Raw genomic sequence first — 15249 nt, 5'->3', positions numbered from 1 at the left:
TTTTACAGAGAGCCACCAACTTAGGCAGAAATCAAGATCCAGTTATTATTCTGTAGGATTAAAATGAAAGCAGATGCTTTCCTTAACACACCTTGACAAAAACCATATCAAAAAATTGCTTTCTCTGAAAAGCTCTGAAGAACCATCCCTTTAAGTAAGGATTTTATACATTATTTTCTCTCCTTTCCGTTTCAGTTTCTAAGCTGCTCCTACCCAGATTGATTAATACATTAGGGCATAACTCGCTGGCAGTGCAAAGTATCTTACTCCCACTTGCATCAGCATGTTATCAAAGAATTAGCAGGTTTATATCAGTGTGTCTTGCCCTTGCCCTCTACTATTAGCTGAAAATATTAGAGATTTATAGAAATAGCCTGCCTTTATTTCATTTTTGAACAAACAGGTATGTTTATTACTATCTCTCTGGATAATATGGTATTTTGTTCATATTAACACACCTCCAACTTATTTCTGTCAGAGGTGTCATAAATCTACACTTCTCTGCCTACTTTTCTGCAGAATTAAAATATTTCAGTAGGATCAGCACATCATAAATTCAGTGCTACAATAATGCTGTTATTGCCCTTTTTTAATCAGTCTCCTTTCACAGGAAGATTCAAACATTTATGACTTTAAAATCCTGTGTTAGTTGAATAAAAGCTCAAGTCATGATAGCATAATACTTACTGTAGATCAGAACTCTGTATTCACTTTACTTATTATCATTCTTAAATTTTGTTATGGAACAGAAGTTATTACGCAGATACTTTCATTTGTTTAAGTAAAAAATTTAAAGTTTAGCACATAGACCTCACTTTTTCCATGGAGTGCAGTCATTGAAGAACAGCGTGGGTTTCCCACGAGCTCACAAGTCCTGCCAGCAGACCTGCTCTAGTGTGGGCTCCATTGTCCATGGGGCCACAGGTCCTGCCAGGAGCGTGCTCCAGCACAGGCTTCGAACAGGGTCACAGCCTTCTTTCAGGCATCCACTTGCTCCTGCATGGGTCTCGGGCTGCCTGCAGGTGGATCTCTGCTCCCCTTTGGAGCTCCACAGGCTGCAGGGGCACAGCTGCTTCACCATGGGCTGCACCACAGGGAGGGGAATCTCAGCTCCAGCACCTGAAGCACCTCCTTCTCCTTCTGCACTGACCTTGGTGTCTGCATAATTGGTCCACTCGCATAGTTTCACTCCCCTCTTCTCTGGCTGCAATTAGTTCTGTGCAATAAATTTTTTTCCTTCTTAAATGTGTTATCACAGAGGTGACAATTGCTACCATCACTGATGGGCTCAGCCTTGGCCAGCAGTGGATCTGTCTTGGAGCTGGCTGGCATTGGCTCTGTCAGACACAGGGAAAGCTTCCAGCAGCTTCTCAAAGAAGCCACCCTTGCAGCCCCTGCTGCTACCAAAACCTGGCCATGCAAACAAACTATTCCAAATTCTCTTTGGGAAACTTTCTCTGGCTGTGGTGATTGTTTTCTATTTTAGGTTGCCAGCCACTGTGGTGGTCACTAATAAGTACGAAGAAAATGTAAGCTCCAAATTTCTGTAGTCTTAAAAATAGATCATGCAGAAGCCCAAAGTAGTTTGCTATTAACAAAAGGCATTTCTTCTCATTCTTCTCAACAAATCATAGTAAGTTACACAATTTTGTTACGGTCTATTAGATTTAATCTTCCTAGATCAAATCCTTTTTCAAACTCATTTTAACCTAAGCCAAATTTTAATAAATCATAGATATTAGGGATTGGCCATCACAGTGTGCAGGGGGTATTTTTCCATTTGTCCAGTTTGAATTGATTAACATGGTATTTTATCTATGATTTCCTTGCTGGCAGTAACTAATTGCCTATTAAAAATCTTTGAATGTATTAAAATGCAATAAAACACAACCCATTTGTGGCTCAATTAATATTTACAGCTTGTAACTAGTAGCTTGGCAAAGTCATCAGCATCTGCAGCAGCATCTTGCAAATATTTGTAAAAAAAACCTTTTGCTTTTGGCAGGAAGCCCCAAGTAAGCATAACCCAGACTGGAGTGGAAGAACAGCAGCTCACTGTACCTGAGTGCCTTGAGGTCGTTTTCATCTCACTAAGCTCTAAGTAACTACATCTAACAAAGAGCAGGAAGTGGATGCGTGTAAGCTCCATCCACAGGACATTTCTTAGATGTCCACTTTACAATGAAGCAGGTTGCATCCCAGAAGTGTCTCTTCACTTGCAAGCCAGTGATTCTAGAAAACTAACTCAAGCTGCCATGGAAATCTCAGCGCTTGGTGAGGTGAACTTTACCTGTGATCAAGCTGTTCCATCGTGCTCCAAAGTGAAAATGGAAATACTTAGGTTTTTCCCTTACTGGTTTTACCTTCTTCAGCTCACCTGTTCCTTAATCAAACTCAAGCTCTGTTGGGACATTCCCAGCACCCAGACACCACTATGATGTCCTCTGTCACTGTCCTGCTCAGCTGTGACAGGCATGGTCACACTGAGACCTGATGAGGCATCAGCCTAGACAGTAGCTCATGCTCAGAGTGGCTACAGACACCTGGGTCACAAAGTGTCATTCAAACCAACCACTCACCAGTATCCTCTTAAATCATTCTGTTGTTTTATAGAATCATAGATATGCTGAGTTGGAAGTGACCGATGAAGATAATAAAGTCCAACTCCTGGCCTTGCACAGGAGACCCCAAAATCACACCCTGTGCCTGAGAGCATTGTCCAAACACTTCTGTGGCCGCTTCCCTGGGGAACCTGTTCCAGTGTTCAACCACCCTCTGAGTGAAAAACCTTTTCCTGTTATCCAATCTAAACCTCCCCTGACTCAGCTTCATGCTGTTTTCTCAAGTCAGTGGTCACCACAGAGAAGAAGGAGATCGGTGCCTGCCCCTCCTCTTCCCCCATGAGGAAGCTGCAGGCCACAGTCAGGTCTCCTTTCAGTCTTCTCCCAGCTGAACAGACCAAGTGACCTCCGCCACTCCTCATCAGGTTTCCCCTCCAGAGCCTTCGCCATCCTCGTGGCCCTCCTTTGGACACTCTCTAAGAGCTCAATGTTTTTCTTACCTTGTGGTGCCCAGGCTGCCCCTGGCACTCGAAGTGAGGCCACCCCAGTGCAGAGCAGAGCGGGACAATCTCCTCCCTTGCCCGGATGGCGATGCTGTGCCTGATGCCCCCCAGGACAAGGATGAAACAGAAATGTACATTTTTAATTACATGTGTTTAGAATTTCTACTTACATTGTCTTTTTAGATTTTAGATCATATGTTTTTATAATTTATGTTTACATCATATTTTTTCAACACACAAACTCTGTGTCTAGCTAATCTAATTTGGATAGACACCCAAAAGGAATGACCTTTGCAGGTGTAGCAGCTTTTACATTTTCAAAAAGACACGTCAGCACCAAATTTGAGATCTGTGTACTGAAATACAACTGAAAGAAAAAAAAATGAAACCAAGGTTCAAAATTAATTTCCTGTAAAGATATAATTTTAAATACATAATAAAAATAACCTCGGGGCAAAGTCTGCCATTTCATATGCGAGCTAGGTCATATATAGCTCATTGCTCAAAATGTTGTTGGAAATAAGCACGTCTTTTTTTAACTTAGTAGCTTAACTTTTTTTAACTTTTCCTACATAGGAAAGAACTTTCATCAAGTCTTTATCTTGGTTGACTTTGAAGACCATACCAGGCAACTTAATAATAAGCACCCAAATTTTGCTACAGTAAAGTGAAAAGGGATAAGCAGCCCAAATATTGGTGCCACAGTCAGCTAACACTCAGCAGCCATTCAGTGCAGAAACATTTACAGGTTCAGAAATAAGTGGTGGTGTTTCTTTCTGCCTGTTTTTCATCTTTCTGCCAGAAAAAAACCACAAGCTTGTCTGACCAGCTGGATGAGAGAGGCAAAACCAAGTGAAGTCAGGAAATAGAAAAGCTGAATAGTGCCTCAGTTGCTGGATTCTGCTTGCAAGGTGTCCTGCTCACCTAAACACATAACTGAAGTCAGATTAGATAAGTTTCATTTAATATTTGTGATACCTGCTAGGCTTATATCTGCCTCATGCCATTAATATAATACCAGACAAAACACAATTATTGTCAAAAATCAGTGGAAGATTATTTGAATAGGGAACTAAAAGGAGTTGCAATACTGGTATTAAAGCAAAGCAGTTGTTCAGTTGAAGTTACTGTTGCAAAAAGTAAATGCATCCTTTCGAGGAAAATACCTAGAGCCACTCCTTAAATGGGGCTTTTCTGTATGTTTATCTCTTTTCCATCTTCATTTTCTGTGATCTTTTAACTATTTTTGCTACTGCTTTAAGATAAAACCTTTGCTGGCTAACCAAAATACTTCTGCAAAACCTCTACCAGAGTTCACTTTAAAATATCTCTTACTTTTCCTTTGGTGACCCCTAGCAATTCTGGCACACAACCCAGTCGGGCTAAATATAGTTTTCTGTCTTTTTTTCTGTATTAGCCAAGACACAAAGAAGATAACAAATAAGCTGCTTAGTGCCATATTTACAGTGCAGTTGAGTCATGGTCTCATGTTTCCCTGCCTATATTTCTACAGAGTGAGAACACCTCACTAGGGCCAATATGCTGCAAGTCACCTTCTAAACAAAGATGATTTCACGATTCATATAATTGCAGGAAAATACATTCATATACTAGCTATTTCCAAAATTGTTACTTTCTGGACTACCTAGTCCAGAAAAATACTTGAGCTACCAGAGAAAATCCTGTTTATGATGCTTTTGTAGATCCGGAATCAGAGACTAAGCTTGAGGAAACCTGATATACACACAAACATTGCTCCCTTTACGTTTCAGTTTGACTTTGTTGAGCTCCTTGATGGAAGACGTCTGCTGACACAGGAGGCAAGAAGCTTGGAAGGACCACAGCGGCAGCACAGAGCTTTTGTGCCCTTGGCCAGCCACGAGACAGGATTTATCCAGTATTTAGATTCAGGAATATGGCATTTAGCCTTCTACAATGATGGCAAGGAATCGGAAGTGGTTTCTTTCCTTACTACTGCTATTGGTAAGGATTTCCTCTATTATTCCTAAACTCCTAAATATGCCTTGGGGACAGGTATTAAGGCACATACTCGAATTGCACGATGGCTTTATGTGGTTTTGGAGGGAATGCTTGAAGGGGATTGTATTTAGCAACGTGCTGAATACTATTAGACCCTAAATGTTGAGTAAGTATTTTTTAGGCCTTTTAAGTAACTATAACCATAATGAGATTCTGCCCAGTGCCAAACATGGATTACAAGCTGGAAAATCCTTGCTGTATTTTCTTGCTTTGATTTTCCTTTTATTTAATTGGCTTTTGTTGGTTTTGTTTGATTTTTTGTTTGTTTGATTGGCTTATTTCTCTTTCTGGAGCAGAGGTGTAGGAATGATTGAAGAACAGACAGCAGTACCATGCCTCAATTCTGTGTGACAGACAGTCTTGCCATTGAACACCATCAAAGTCACTCAAGCTGGAGTTCGGGCAGAATACTGGGGTTGAAACTCCAATAAAGAGCGCTGTAAGACTTGGTAGTAGCAACCACAGCAACAGGAATCTCTATTTCTCCTTGCTAACAGAATTAATCTGAGATTGCTTAAGGAGAGCAAATTAACTAAATAGGTCTTCTGACTTCTCTGGCAGTAAAATGCCCTGCCAGTTCAGCTCACAGGCATGGATTTGTTGCTGTCCAAGGAGGAAAGGATGCTGCCAGTGGGTGCCTGATAACCCATTGAGTATTCTTCTTCAGAATCTGTTCCCGATTCAATAATACTTATTTTTAAATTTGATTGACCTGCTGAAACTGTTCCTATACCTAAATTCATTTGGCTGTAATTTAAAGACTACTCCATAAAACTAGCACTCAGCATTCTTCTAGCCGCAGTGTTTAATGGACTTCTTTTTTTTGCAGAAAAAAGCAGACTCATTCCAAAGCTGCCATTAATCCCTCTCCCAACAGAGGCGTTGGTGTTGAGTCTCAGCTGTCTGCAATAGTTACCTAAGAGCTATGGGCTGTAATTTGTCTTGGCAGGTTAATTAAAAAGTTTAGGTCTTGTTAAAGGAAAGTCATTAACATCCCAATATTCCATTTTAGCACTAAAGTTTATCTAATGCAGAAGTGGAAACTGCTGTAATACTCTGTAATAAATTCAAAACCTGGAAATGTGATGTTCTGTCTTGTTTGCAGCTGAGCAACACTAGAAGTAGTTGTATATTAACTTAAGAAATTGAAGTCTTACTCTATAGAATGCAGATTTACTTCCATTTAGTTTACTTTAGTAATTTGATTTTTTGCTTACAATAACCACAGAAGCTTAAGATATTCTTCTGAAGGCAGCTTTTTTTCCTTGGCTGAGAATGTCTTCAGTCCAAAATTTCCCATCACAGGAAAAAAAGTCAGTAAGGCTCTAACAGCAGAAAACACATTTAGAGCACTGTCACTACTTGTTCTTGTTTTCAAAGTGATGCTTAAGTGTTCTAGCCAGACTTTTCTCTTGGCCTCATTGCACTAATACAGGGAAAAACAAGAAGAAAGAAAATAAAAAGCATTCTTAATTTGCCTTTGAAATGCAAAGAAATGGTGTGGGTGAGAAGCATGTCAGACTGTCTTCAAGGCAATCCTGGTTTTTTTTGTGCTCTGCTGTACCTTCATGACTGCATGATAGGCAGAGCATTCCACGATATGGAGCCCATGATACATTCAATATATCCCCTGCTGACCTTGAATCGTTCTGTGTTTCTGTGATTCAGAAACAAGGAAGTTTTCTTTTACTACACAAGTGGGAATCACTTTATCCACTGGCAGCTGTATATCAACACAGAGCTGTCGTGTAAAAAAACCTGTTAAAGGACAAGTTGTGCGTTTTGAAACAGACTTAAGTAAAATTTTTAGGTAGGAAAATGTGGCTTCTTGGCTAGAATTTGTCCAGAAAAGTGCAGCATTTGTATAAGTGCCATAAAAACATTGTAATAGCCTTAACAAGTCGGTACCTTTCTTCTCAATCTAGATTTCAACAGCTTGTTAAAAAAAAAACAAAACAAACAGTCAGGTGTTTTGTGTAACTAATGCTTAAGAACCTTTCTAGTGTATTCATGAAGTCTGGCAAGACATGGTTGCTAGATTGTAAGTGTATAAATACTGTGGTGCTGTAGTGTTACTATTTTTTTTCACTGCCCAAGTAAAGAGGATAAAGCAACCTGACAGTGCTTATGAATCAGTGTGTAAAGTTGCAACACCAAAAGAATAAATCAAATCACATGTCATGGAAGCCTTAGATCTGTCTGTGGGGGGTGAGGAACCTTCAAAGGAGTTGTGTTGACTGTCAGAGGCAAGCTGCCATTTAATTTGATTTCTGTGGCAAGAAATCTCCCTTTATTATTCCACCAACATAGGGCTTACAGTAAGAGTGAGTTTGAAAAGTATAGCTGTGGTGCAGGAAGAAGTAGGATCCAGTGATCTGAGAAGAGGACCAGCAGCCTGGAACTCCTGAATTCTGACTGATGTGCTAATTCTGCCCCAGCCTAGGCTCATGCTTCAGCTGCTCACCGTGTAAAACTGAGGGAAGTGACATTTCCCCAGAGATGCTGTGAGGGTGATAGAACTGCTGGGAAAATGAATGAAGCATTAATTAATAATCACAGATAGTAGTAGAAAGCACAAAATTGATAATGGTGATCATAATGATAAGTTCATAAAGCCAAACTGCAGTCATTGCTTCAGGCAAACATCCCCTGTGAGTGAGGACTCACCAAAATAAATGGCCATAGCTTTTACTTCAGCAATAAACATGTTGGATGGAAAGGGTGCTGATTTTCCAAGTCTTATCTGCTGTGTTTCAACAGACCGAGCTGTTCAGAGCCAGCAAATCATTGCCGGCTCTGTATGACACTATCAACTGCAATTACTGTGCAGGGCTGGCCTGGAATGATTTGGCTTCCATTATTCTAGTGAAAACTAGAGAAAAATGGAAGAAAGCATCTGTATTCCCAGTTTGATAACACACAGTTAATTTCATAAATTGTGAGGCTGTCCATCATACAGCTTTGGAATGCAATAAAGCTGTAACTAAATCCACTCAGAAGCATTAGCACAGATTTTGAGGGCAGGAGATGGCAACTTGGCCTGTTTTCTAAAACGATGTGGAATCATCATCACTGAAGGGTTAAGGGGGTGTCAAAATGTGTGCCTGTTACATGGCACGGAATGTAAACCTGGGGAGAATACAGCCTTGTATTGCCTGTCAGAGCTTATACTTCTGAATAATACAGACAATTCAGGTGGAGGGAAAAAGATTATTCTGGAAGAGTTTTCAGCTTTTAATAGTATTTTTATATCCTATTCTTCTGAATTGCAATTCATTACATTATAAAGGAATGGACAGTCAAGGTCTCTCAAAAATAAATTAACCTTTTTGTAAATTACATTGGTGGCACTTTGCAAAATTCCTAATAGAAACACTTCTTTGAGAAGCACCTTGTGGATTTACAATCTGCTACTATCAGCCTGATAGTGGTAATTTATTTAGAGCAATCATGTCTAAGTGAAGCAAAATAGTAGGCTCAGGGATCAGATGGAATCAGCACATCTCAGACAGAGATTTTCGCCAAAAGTTTGCTCAGTAGAAGCAAGAAACATCTGAGAACCTGAAAAGAGCGTCTATGGAGTCAAAGTGTCTTCCAGCAGCTGTTACTGCTGAGCTCAGGCAGGCTCAGCTGTGCAGGGCCACTGAGAAATCAAAAAGAAGAGCAAAATCAGTTGTCTGTGAGAGGAGAGCATCGCTGTTTGCCAGCATGTCACCCAGCAAGCAACAGGAAACACATGTAGAACACCCAGGATAGGATGCAAGGTTTTATCTTACTCCTATCTTCTGCATGAGACAATGCTTAAGTTTAAGAAAAGGATCATTCCTTCTGCCCCCTCTACCATCCATTACCAGTAGGTAAAAATAACCTACTGTAAGTAGTTTCCTCCACTAAAGTGCAAGAGGAGCTCTGGTGTGATTTATAAGGGGCTGCCAGCACATACAGCACTTGGCAATATAAAACAAAAGGCACATGCCCTTCCTGCAATAGCCCAGAATGTAGCCCACCCCATGCAGTCCCTGGGACAGCAGTTCACACTCAGGAATGATACCAGCAGAGGAACACTTCACAGTAGGACTGAGGTCACAGAGGAGCAATTGCAGGGCACAGGGACAAGCATCGGACTGGGAATCCTTGCGTGAGAGGTAACAAGAATGACTTCCTTAGCACTGTGTGAAAGTGCCTTCGTGTTTAGCTTGTTCTTAGCAAAGGGAAAAGGAAGAGTCTGAGTAGCTCAGATTTCTTTCCCTTGCTTTTGCTGCTTATGTGTAAGCTAACTTAAACTCTAGCAATTTCCACTTCAGAAAGGATACAGAAGTGTGATCCACTTGGAGTCTCAAAACCATTCATGTTATTTATTCTTGTTTTGCTAATGTCTGGAAAAATCTAAATTGGTTTCATGTAAATATTGAGGAGTCAGGATACTGTGCAGAGTAACATGGGGTGTGATCTGTTCTGGCTTGCACTTCTCTTTTGGCTCCTTAATGCCTCAGTTAAAAGTCCTCCATGCACTATTAGATCTTCAGAACTCTGAATGAGGAAAAGTGGTTTCAATGTCCCAGCTACCCTTTTCTGAACTTCTCCTTAGGCTAAAGAGGCTGAAAGTTCAGCAAGTACTTTGCTGAATCAGATCTCCTTAGCTGTTAATGAGACTCCAGCTGCTCCCTGGAAGTGCTCAGTTCTCCCCTATTGAATGAGTGTGGTCATCTTAGCCCTTCTGTGTCAGAGGGGGACTTCCACCTTGTGGTAACCTTCTGCAGATAATTAGTTAGTAACCCATTCCTGCCCACACTCACAACTCTTTTTTTGCTCTGCACAGAAAAAGAAATACAGCAACGTATGAGAACTGTGCCAGGAAGAAAAATCATTTAATTTTTGATGGATTTTCGATCTCTCTCGTACAAAATAACAGCAGAGCTTTGCATGCTCTGCAAATAGTTTTTGACTTTGGCTCTGTATACCCCTCTACAAGCAGACATCTGATACTCTGTCAGATGGGCAATGCTTTTTTTGATTACTCTCTTGTTGCTGCCAACCCTTTTTTTTGATGCTTTGTTTCCTGCTTTCAGCTCTTACCTAGCTTCTCTGAGTGTGGCAAAGCTCATAGGTCTCAGGTAGTATTTAGAAAAGATACAGTCATTCAATTAATGTAGAAAGCAAAAAATGCATTTATGAGTCACTACCAGGCTGTGTTAAGTTTTTCTTTCCTTGTGTATTTGATCTCTTGAATGACATTGTGTTGACAGGTCTGCTTGACTGAAAATGCTTATCCTCAGAGCAGGTTCAGGTTATGCAGAGTATCTTCCACTAAACGTACAGCTGGCCACAGAGTGTGAGGTCCTCTGTGAGAATTGAGCTAGTCCATACAGAAGGATGGCAAGAAGACAGGAGATTGCCCTCTCCATCTCAGCCAAATCCAGCCCAGTCTGATAGGCACAGTATCACAAGAAGTGTGGGGTGAACTCCCTCTGCCTGAGCTTTGTGAGCAGCAAGAATTCCCCACTCCAAGCAGGTGTAGTAGTGTGCTTGGTGAGATTTCACTTTCATCCAGCCCATGTGTAAGTCTGTTCTCTTTATAGGGCTTAATAAAAAGCAAACATGGGCTGAGCCTGGATCTGGAAATGGAAAGAGGGCTGTGCAGAGGTGAAACTTTTCACATTAATTTGCACTCCTCATATCCAGAGTTTGTTTGCTATTCTTGGTAAAACAGTGATGATGGTTTTGGGTGGATAGTGACACAACCCTTAAAACTAACACCTGGAAGTCAACAGCAGCTTTATCAGTGCTCCCTTAGTCTTTCCACGTTCTTCCTCAAAACTGTTGAACAGTCTCATTTCCCAGTGAAGTGAGCCAAGAGGATGAGCATGTTCCAGTGTTGGAGCTGATCTCCATGTCTGCCTTTTCAGACAACTCCTAACAGATCAAACATTCCTCCTGGTTCTTAAATTCCTTTCAGCTTCAGTCAGCAATGTTTGTCCATGATCCTATGGTACGCTGCTCCCTAAATGTTAACTGCAGCTTTCTGCCTGCTGCTGCTTAGACCTACAGCACTTCCAAGAAACAGGAAGTCAGACCAATTGTTTCAAATCTAGATGTTACTTGTAATGACCTTTTTTCTCTCTGCAAGTGTCTGAAACAATTCTTAGATAATAACCCTGCTTCCCAAGCCATAATGGCAGGCAAAATTATTATTTCAGGATTTTTCTATTGAAGACGTAAGGCATTTCTAATAAAGAGGAAATTAGGGACACATCTCAAAGATAATTAAATAATAAGAGGCCTGTAAAGGTCAGATGCTTTGCTGTGAAAAATTCCATGGCTGCTCTTTCTGTACTGAGTGTATCTCTTCCTTGATGATCTATGAATAAAAGCTAGCAATAGAACATTAAAATATGTAAAGCTAGCTTAGTTTTAAAGCAGAGATGCAATAATTTATTTAATGTTAGATTTGAACTTTTTCTTTTTTATTTTGATTTCTATATGTACACTCCTCTTTCAATAGGTTTTATGATAACAAGTGATTATTTGGGTGGGAAAAATAGAAAAATGGACAAATACTTTCATTTATATTGTTGTATAAAAGAAATTAGGCCATGCTTCTAAAGACTGCTTGAATGCCAGTAAGTATTCATCTCAGTAGAAGTTAGACGTCTGAATGTCTTTAATGCTCCAGATTTTGTCTGGTTTTAATCATGCTTTAAAGTGGTAGAAAAACGAAGGTAGATTTGTCTTTTTGAAAAGCTTTGCCTACATCTGTACTTACATGGACTGGTAGCATTGAACTTGCATGTCCGTGTGCTGTGTTCGGGCAGGCAAGTTCTCTTGATCTGACAGAGCTTGTACAAAAAGTTTATTGATTGAGATAATTGCTTTAGTTTTAGGGTCATTATTTAATACCAAATTAAAGCCTTTCTTTTTTTTTTCTTTTCTTTATTTCTTTTCTCTCTTTCTTTTCTTCCTTTTTTCTTTCTTGCTTGCTTGCTTTCTTTCCTTCTTTCTTTCCTTCTTTCTTTCATGTCTGCTCCTGTGTTTTTCTGTTCACTTTGTTTCAGAACAGCAGAATTCTGCCTTAATAACATGGCATGTAAGTGCTGTCTGAGGGGTTCTGGAGAAATGTGTAAAACGGTGCATATGGTTTTCGTTTTTACACTTTTGTATATAGCTCTTTCCACGCAGCCCAGACTGCAGGCTAATGTAAGCACAGCTTGTTTTATTCCTGTGTTGTATTACCGAGCTGCTAGAGCAGCTTTGTGCACACTTTTCTTTCCATGAATGCTCCCCTGCTACAGCACAGAAATGAGGTTGTGGGAGTTACTCGTCTGCTTTGGCAAACAAAAGGAGAACTCTTTCTGTACTAGAACAACAGAAGCTTTAAAGCCTCAGTTTTCCAAAGGCTGTATTAACATGTACATACTTGCATGCAAGACCACAAAAGAACAGAAGCCAACAACATCAGCCCCCCAAGAGTCACTGGACCAATCTTCATTTTGCACAGGGGCTGAGCAGATGAGGACATTGGTCCGTATGGTCACTCCTGGTATATGTTGACTTTTTAAATGATAACAGCTGGTCTGTGTATTAGATGTGTGACTGTTTTCTTTTGTTGAGTGCTACAGCAGTCTCAGAAAAAGTTTCATAGATTATCTTAAACTGATTTCTAGACAGCTTGCCAGAGCCTCTGAGAAGGAACAAGGTTTGACCCCGTTTGTGCAGCAAGTCTGCAAGAGGCAGGAAGGGAGCCATATGTTCTGCTTTTTATTTGGCCCTGACAGAAGACCACCAAGAGTTCAATGGAGCTGCCTGAGCACAGGACTTTGGTGGCACCTGAGATTCCCCAGGGAACTGGGGGCATCTCTACAGGGGTCAAGGCTCACATAGAACCTGGAGGGGACTCAGGCTCTTCTGTAGCAGTGGCTGGAGACCAGGCATCCTGCTTGAGAGCATGTCCCTAGCAACAGGCACTTACCTAACTGAACCTCAGATAGCAGTCATTCCAGCCAGTACATCCTTGAGTATCAGGCTGGATATATTAGCTAAGGACTTGGTGCAAAATGAATTTTTTTTTTTTTATGTACCCAAAATTATAACATTGCCAAGGTTTCATGGCCCTTGTTTGACCAAATGAGATTACATTTGTAGTTCTCTAGGTGTGTATGCAAGAATGGTTTGCTTTTTCCCCCTGTAATACACCAACTTAAAACATCATTTAAAATGAAACTCAAGGCTAGCTTTAGCCTTGCCCTGAGCTATGACAGCAGAAATTGTAATGTACTGAACGTGAAGTAACTTCCCTCTTGCTAGTGCAGCTCCAGAAGTTGAACCCTGAAGGCTGAATAATTGTTGTTTCCTGTATTAGTTTGTAACAATTTATGAGAGTGGGAAGGAACAAAAAAAAATTCTTTGCAATCCCCTGGGCAAATAGGGGATATGAGAGTTTCATCTACTGGAGTGCAATTCAGTTTTAAAAATATTCCAACTGCAAAAAAGGGAATCTAGGAAGAAAATAACTGTTCACAATGTATCTTTCTAGATTTCCACAGCCATGTCATAGTTATGTTACAAGTATGGATTAAAGTCTTACTATGCTTGGAAGCTGCATTGTAGAAGGAAAAAGAAGAAAGCTCCAGTCCACCAGCTACTCTTTGTTTAAAATCATCCAGTGATTTTTTTTTCCCAGCTAACTTCCAACCTGTGATCACATTTCAAGTGATTTGGAACAGAGGGGTGTTTTCAGGTGGTCAGTGTATGATTCCTTAAGAACTGTGTTTCAAGACCCTTTCATGCTTTTAGCATTGCTCACATTATAAGGAAAGAAAACAGTGTTCCCTGTTTAGCCCTATGAACAGCAGAAATACATTAGCAGGTTCTCCTAAAAGTTGGTGAAGTCAAGGGAGATTTTACCATCAAGTTAAATGATCATATGCATAGACCAGTGCCCAAGTGCTTTTGAAATCCCATTACACTTTATGCTTTCAACCATCTGAGAGCTTCAGATTATAAAGCATTCTGCACTGGAAAGATTTCTTCTTAATAAGGAAGCGGTAAGAGAAAGGAATGAATCAGGGAGATAAAGCTCTCTCTCAAAGGGCAACCCAAATTCAGACCAAATGTGGCAAAGGTTTCTGAAATGATCAGGCTTGTTCTCTTCTTTATTTACTCCCCAAACTATTCCCATTTGGTCCCTCTTTCTGTAGAACAGAAGTTCAAAAATAGGACAGAAAAAAGCTGATTTTTTAGTATTTCCAGCTGGGCATAAAGCCAAATGTGCTTGAAATAGTGTGAGAAAGACTGATGTGATTGTGGTGAGAGCCGTTTGAGTACCTGGATAGACGTCTCAAGCCAGGCCTAAAAGCAGAAGTACAGACAGCTCAAGGGAAAATGTGCTCACATGATGTACTGTGAAATTTGGCAAAATCAGTGGCTTTTGACTTCAAGAAGCAACCCAACTGCCTCTGAGCACCAAACCTTCTGTGCTTCACCATCACCTTGTAAAATGCTCCAGCCTATAGAGTCACTGATGGCAGAGGCGGGTGTTTGTTGTCGGTACCCTGATGGAGATGGGCATGTATCAGCCCTTGCAAATTGCTTTTTTTAAACATTCTTACAGAAAAAGAGGAGGGAGAATAACAAGCAGTTCAATATTGTGGTTACTGTCCTTCTCTCTCACTTTCCAGAGTCAGGAGCGATTTAAAGAGTTGTTTAAAGGACTGTCTGCCTGTTGCCCTTTTCCTAATTTAGCATCCTTATACCTGCATGTGAAGATTAGAGTTCCACTGGGATGTGAGAGCAAAACAGGGTTATATGCGTGGGTACTTAATTAAAACAGACCTCCCAGCCTTAGGAAAAAGAAAAAAAAATCAAAATCTGGCACAACATCAAGTGGCATTAGCAGTATCAGCATCACACTAGGTGCCCTACAGAAGAGGAAGCTGTGAAAGAGCACTCAAAAATAATGACTGAGTTTCCATGATGCTGTCAAGACTTCCACATCCCAGGCTGCCAGGTGTGGATTACTTGAGCTAGAAGTATAAAAGCTGTATAAAACACAAATGAAGCAGAAAAATTGAAATCTCAGCAGGTGACGATGTACTGTAAGAAGGAATCAGTCCTTTAAAGCTTCGTCTGGGGAAGGAAGAGGAGGAGCA

At 40.5% G+C, this 15249-nt stretch overlaps 1 protein-coding gene across 3 annotated transcripts in view; it reads left to right on the top strand.

The window, feature by feature from the left end:
- TENM4 (teneurin transmembrane protein 4) overlaps positions 1 to 15249 on the top strand; it is a gene marked incomplete at both ends in the record, with an annotated part of 341202 nt that overhangs the window by 168469 nt on the left and 157484 nt on the right. For all 3 annotated transcript variants that reach the window (XM_082278669.1, XM_082278668.1, XM_082278667.1), the window contains one exon: positions 4837 to 5047. In XM_082278669.1, the coding sequence (XP_082134795.1) occupies positions 4837 to 5047 (211 nt within the window). The remainder of the gene's footprint in view (positions 1 to 4836; positions 5048 to 15249) is intronic.

This window comes from Coloeus monedula, assembly GCF_965178545.1.
Source record: "Coloeus monedula genome assembly, chromosome: 3".
In the NCBI taxonomy this organism is placed as follows: domain Eukaryota; kingdom Metazoa; phylum Chordata; class Aves; order Passeriformes; family Corvidae; genus Coloeus; species Coloeus monedula.
The sequence above is the reverse complement of the archived record's forward strand: the minus strand, read 5'-3'. Positions and strand labels throughout refer to the sequence as shown.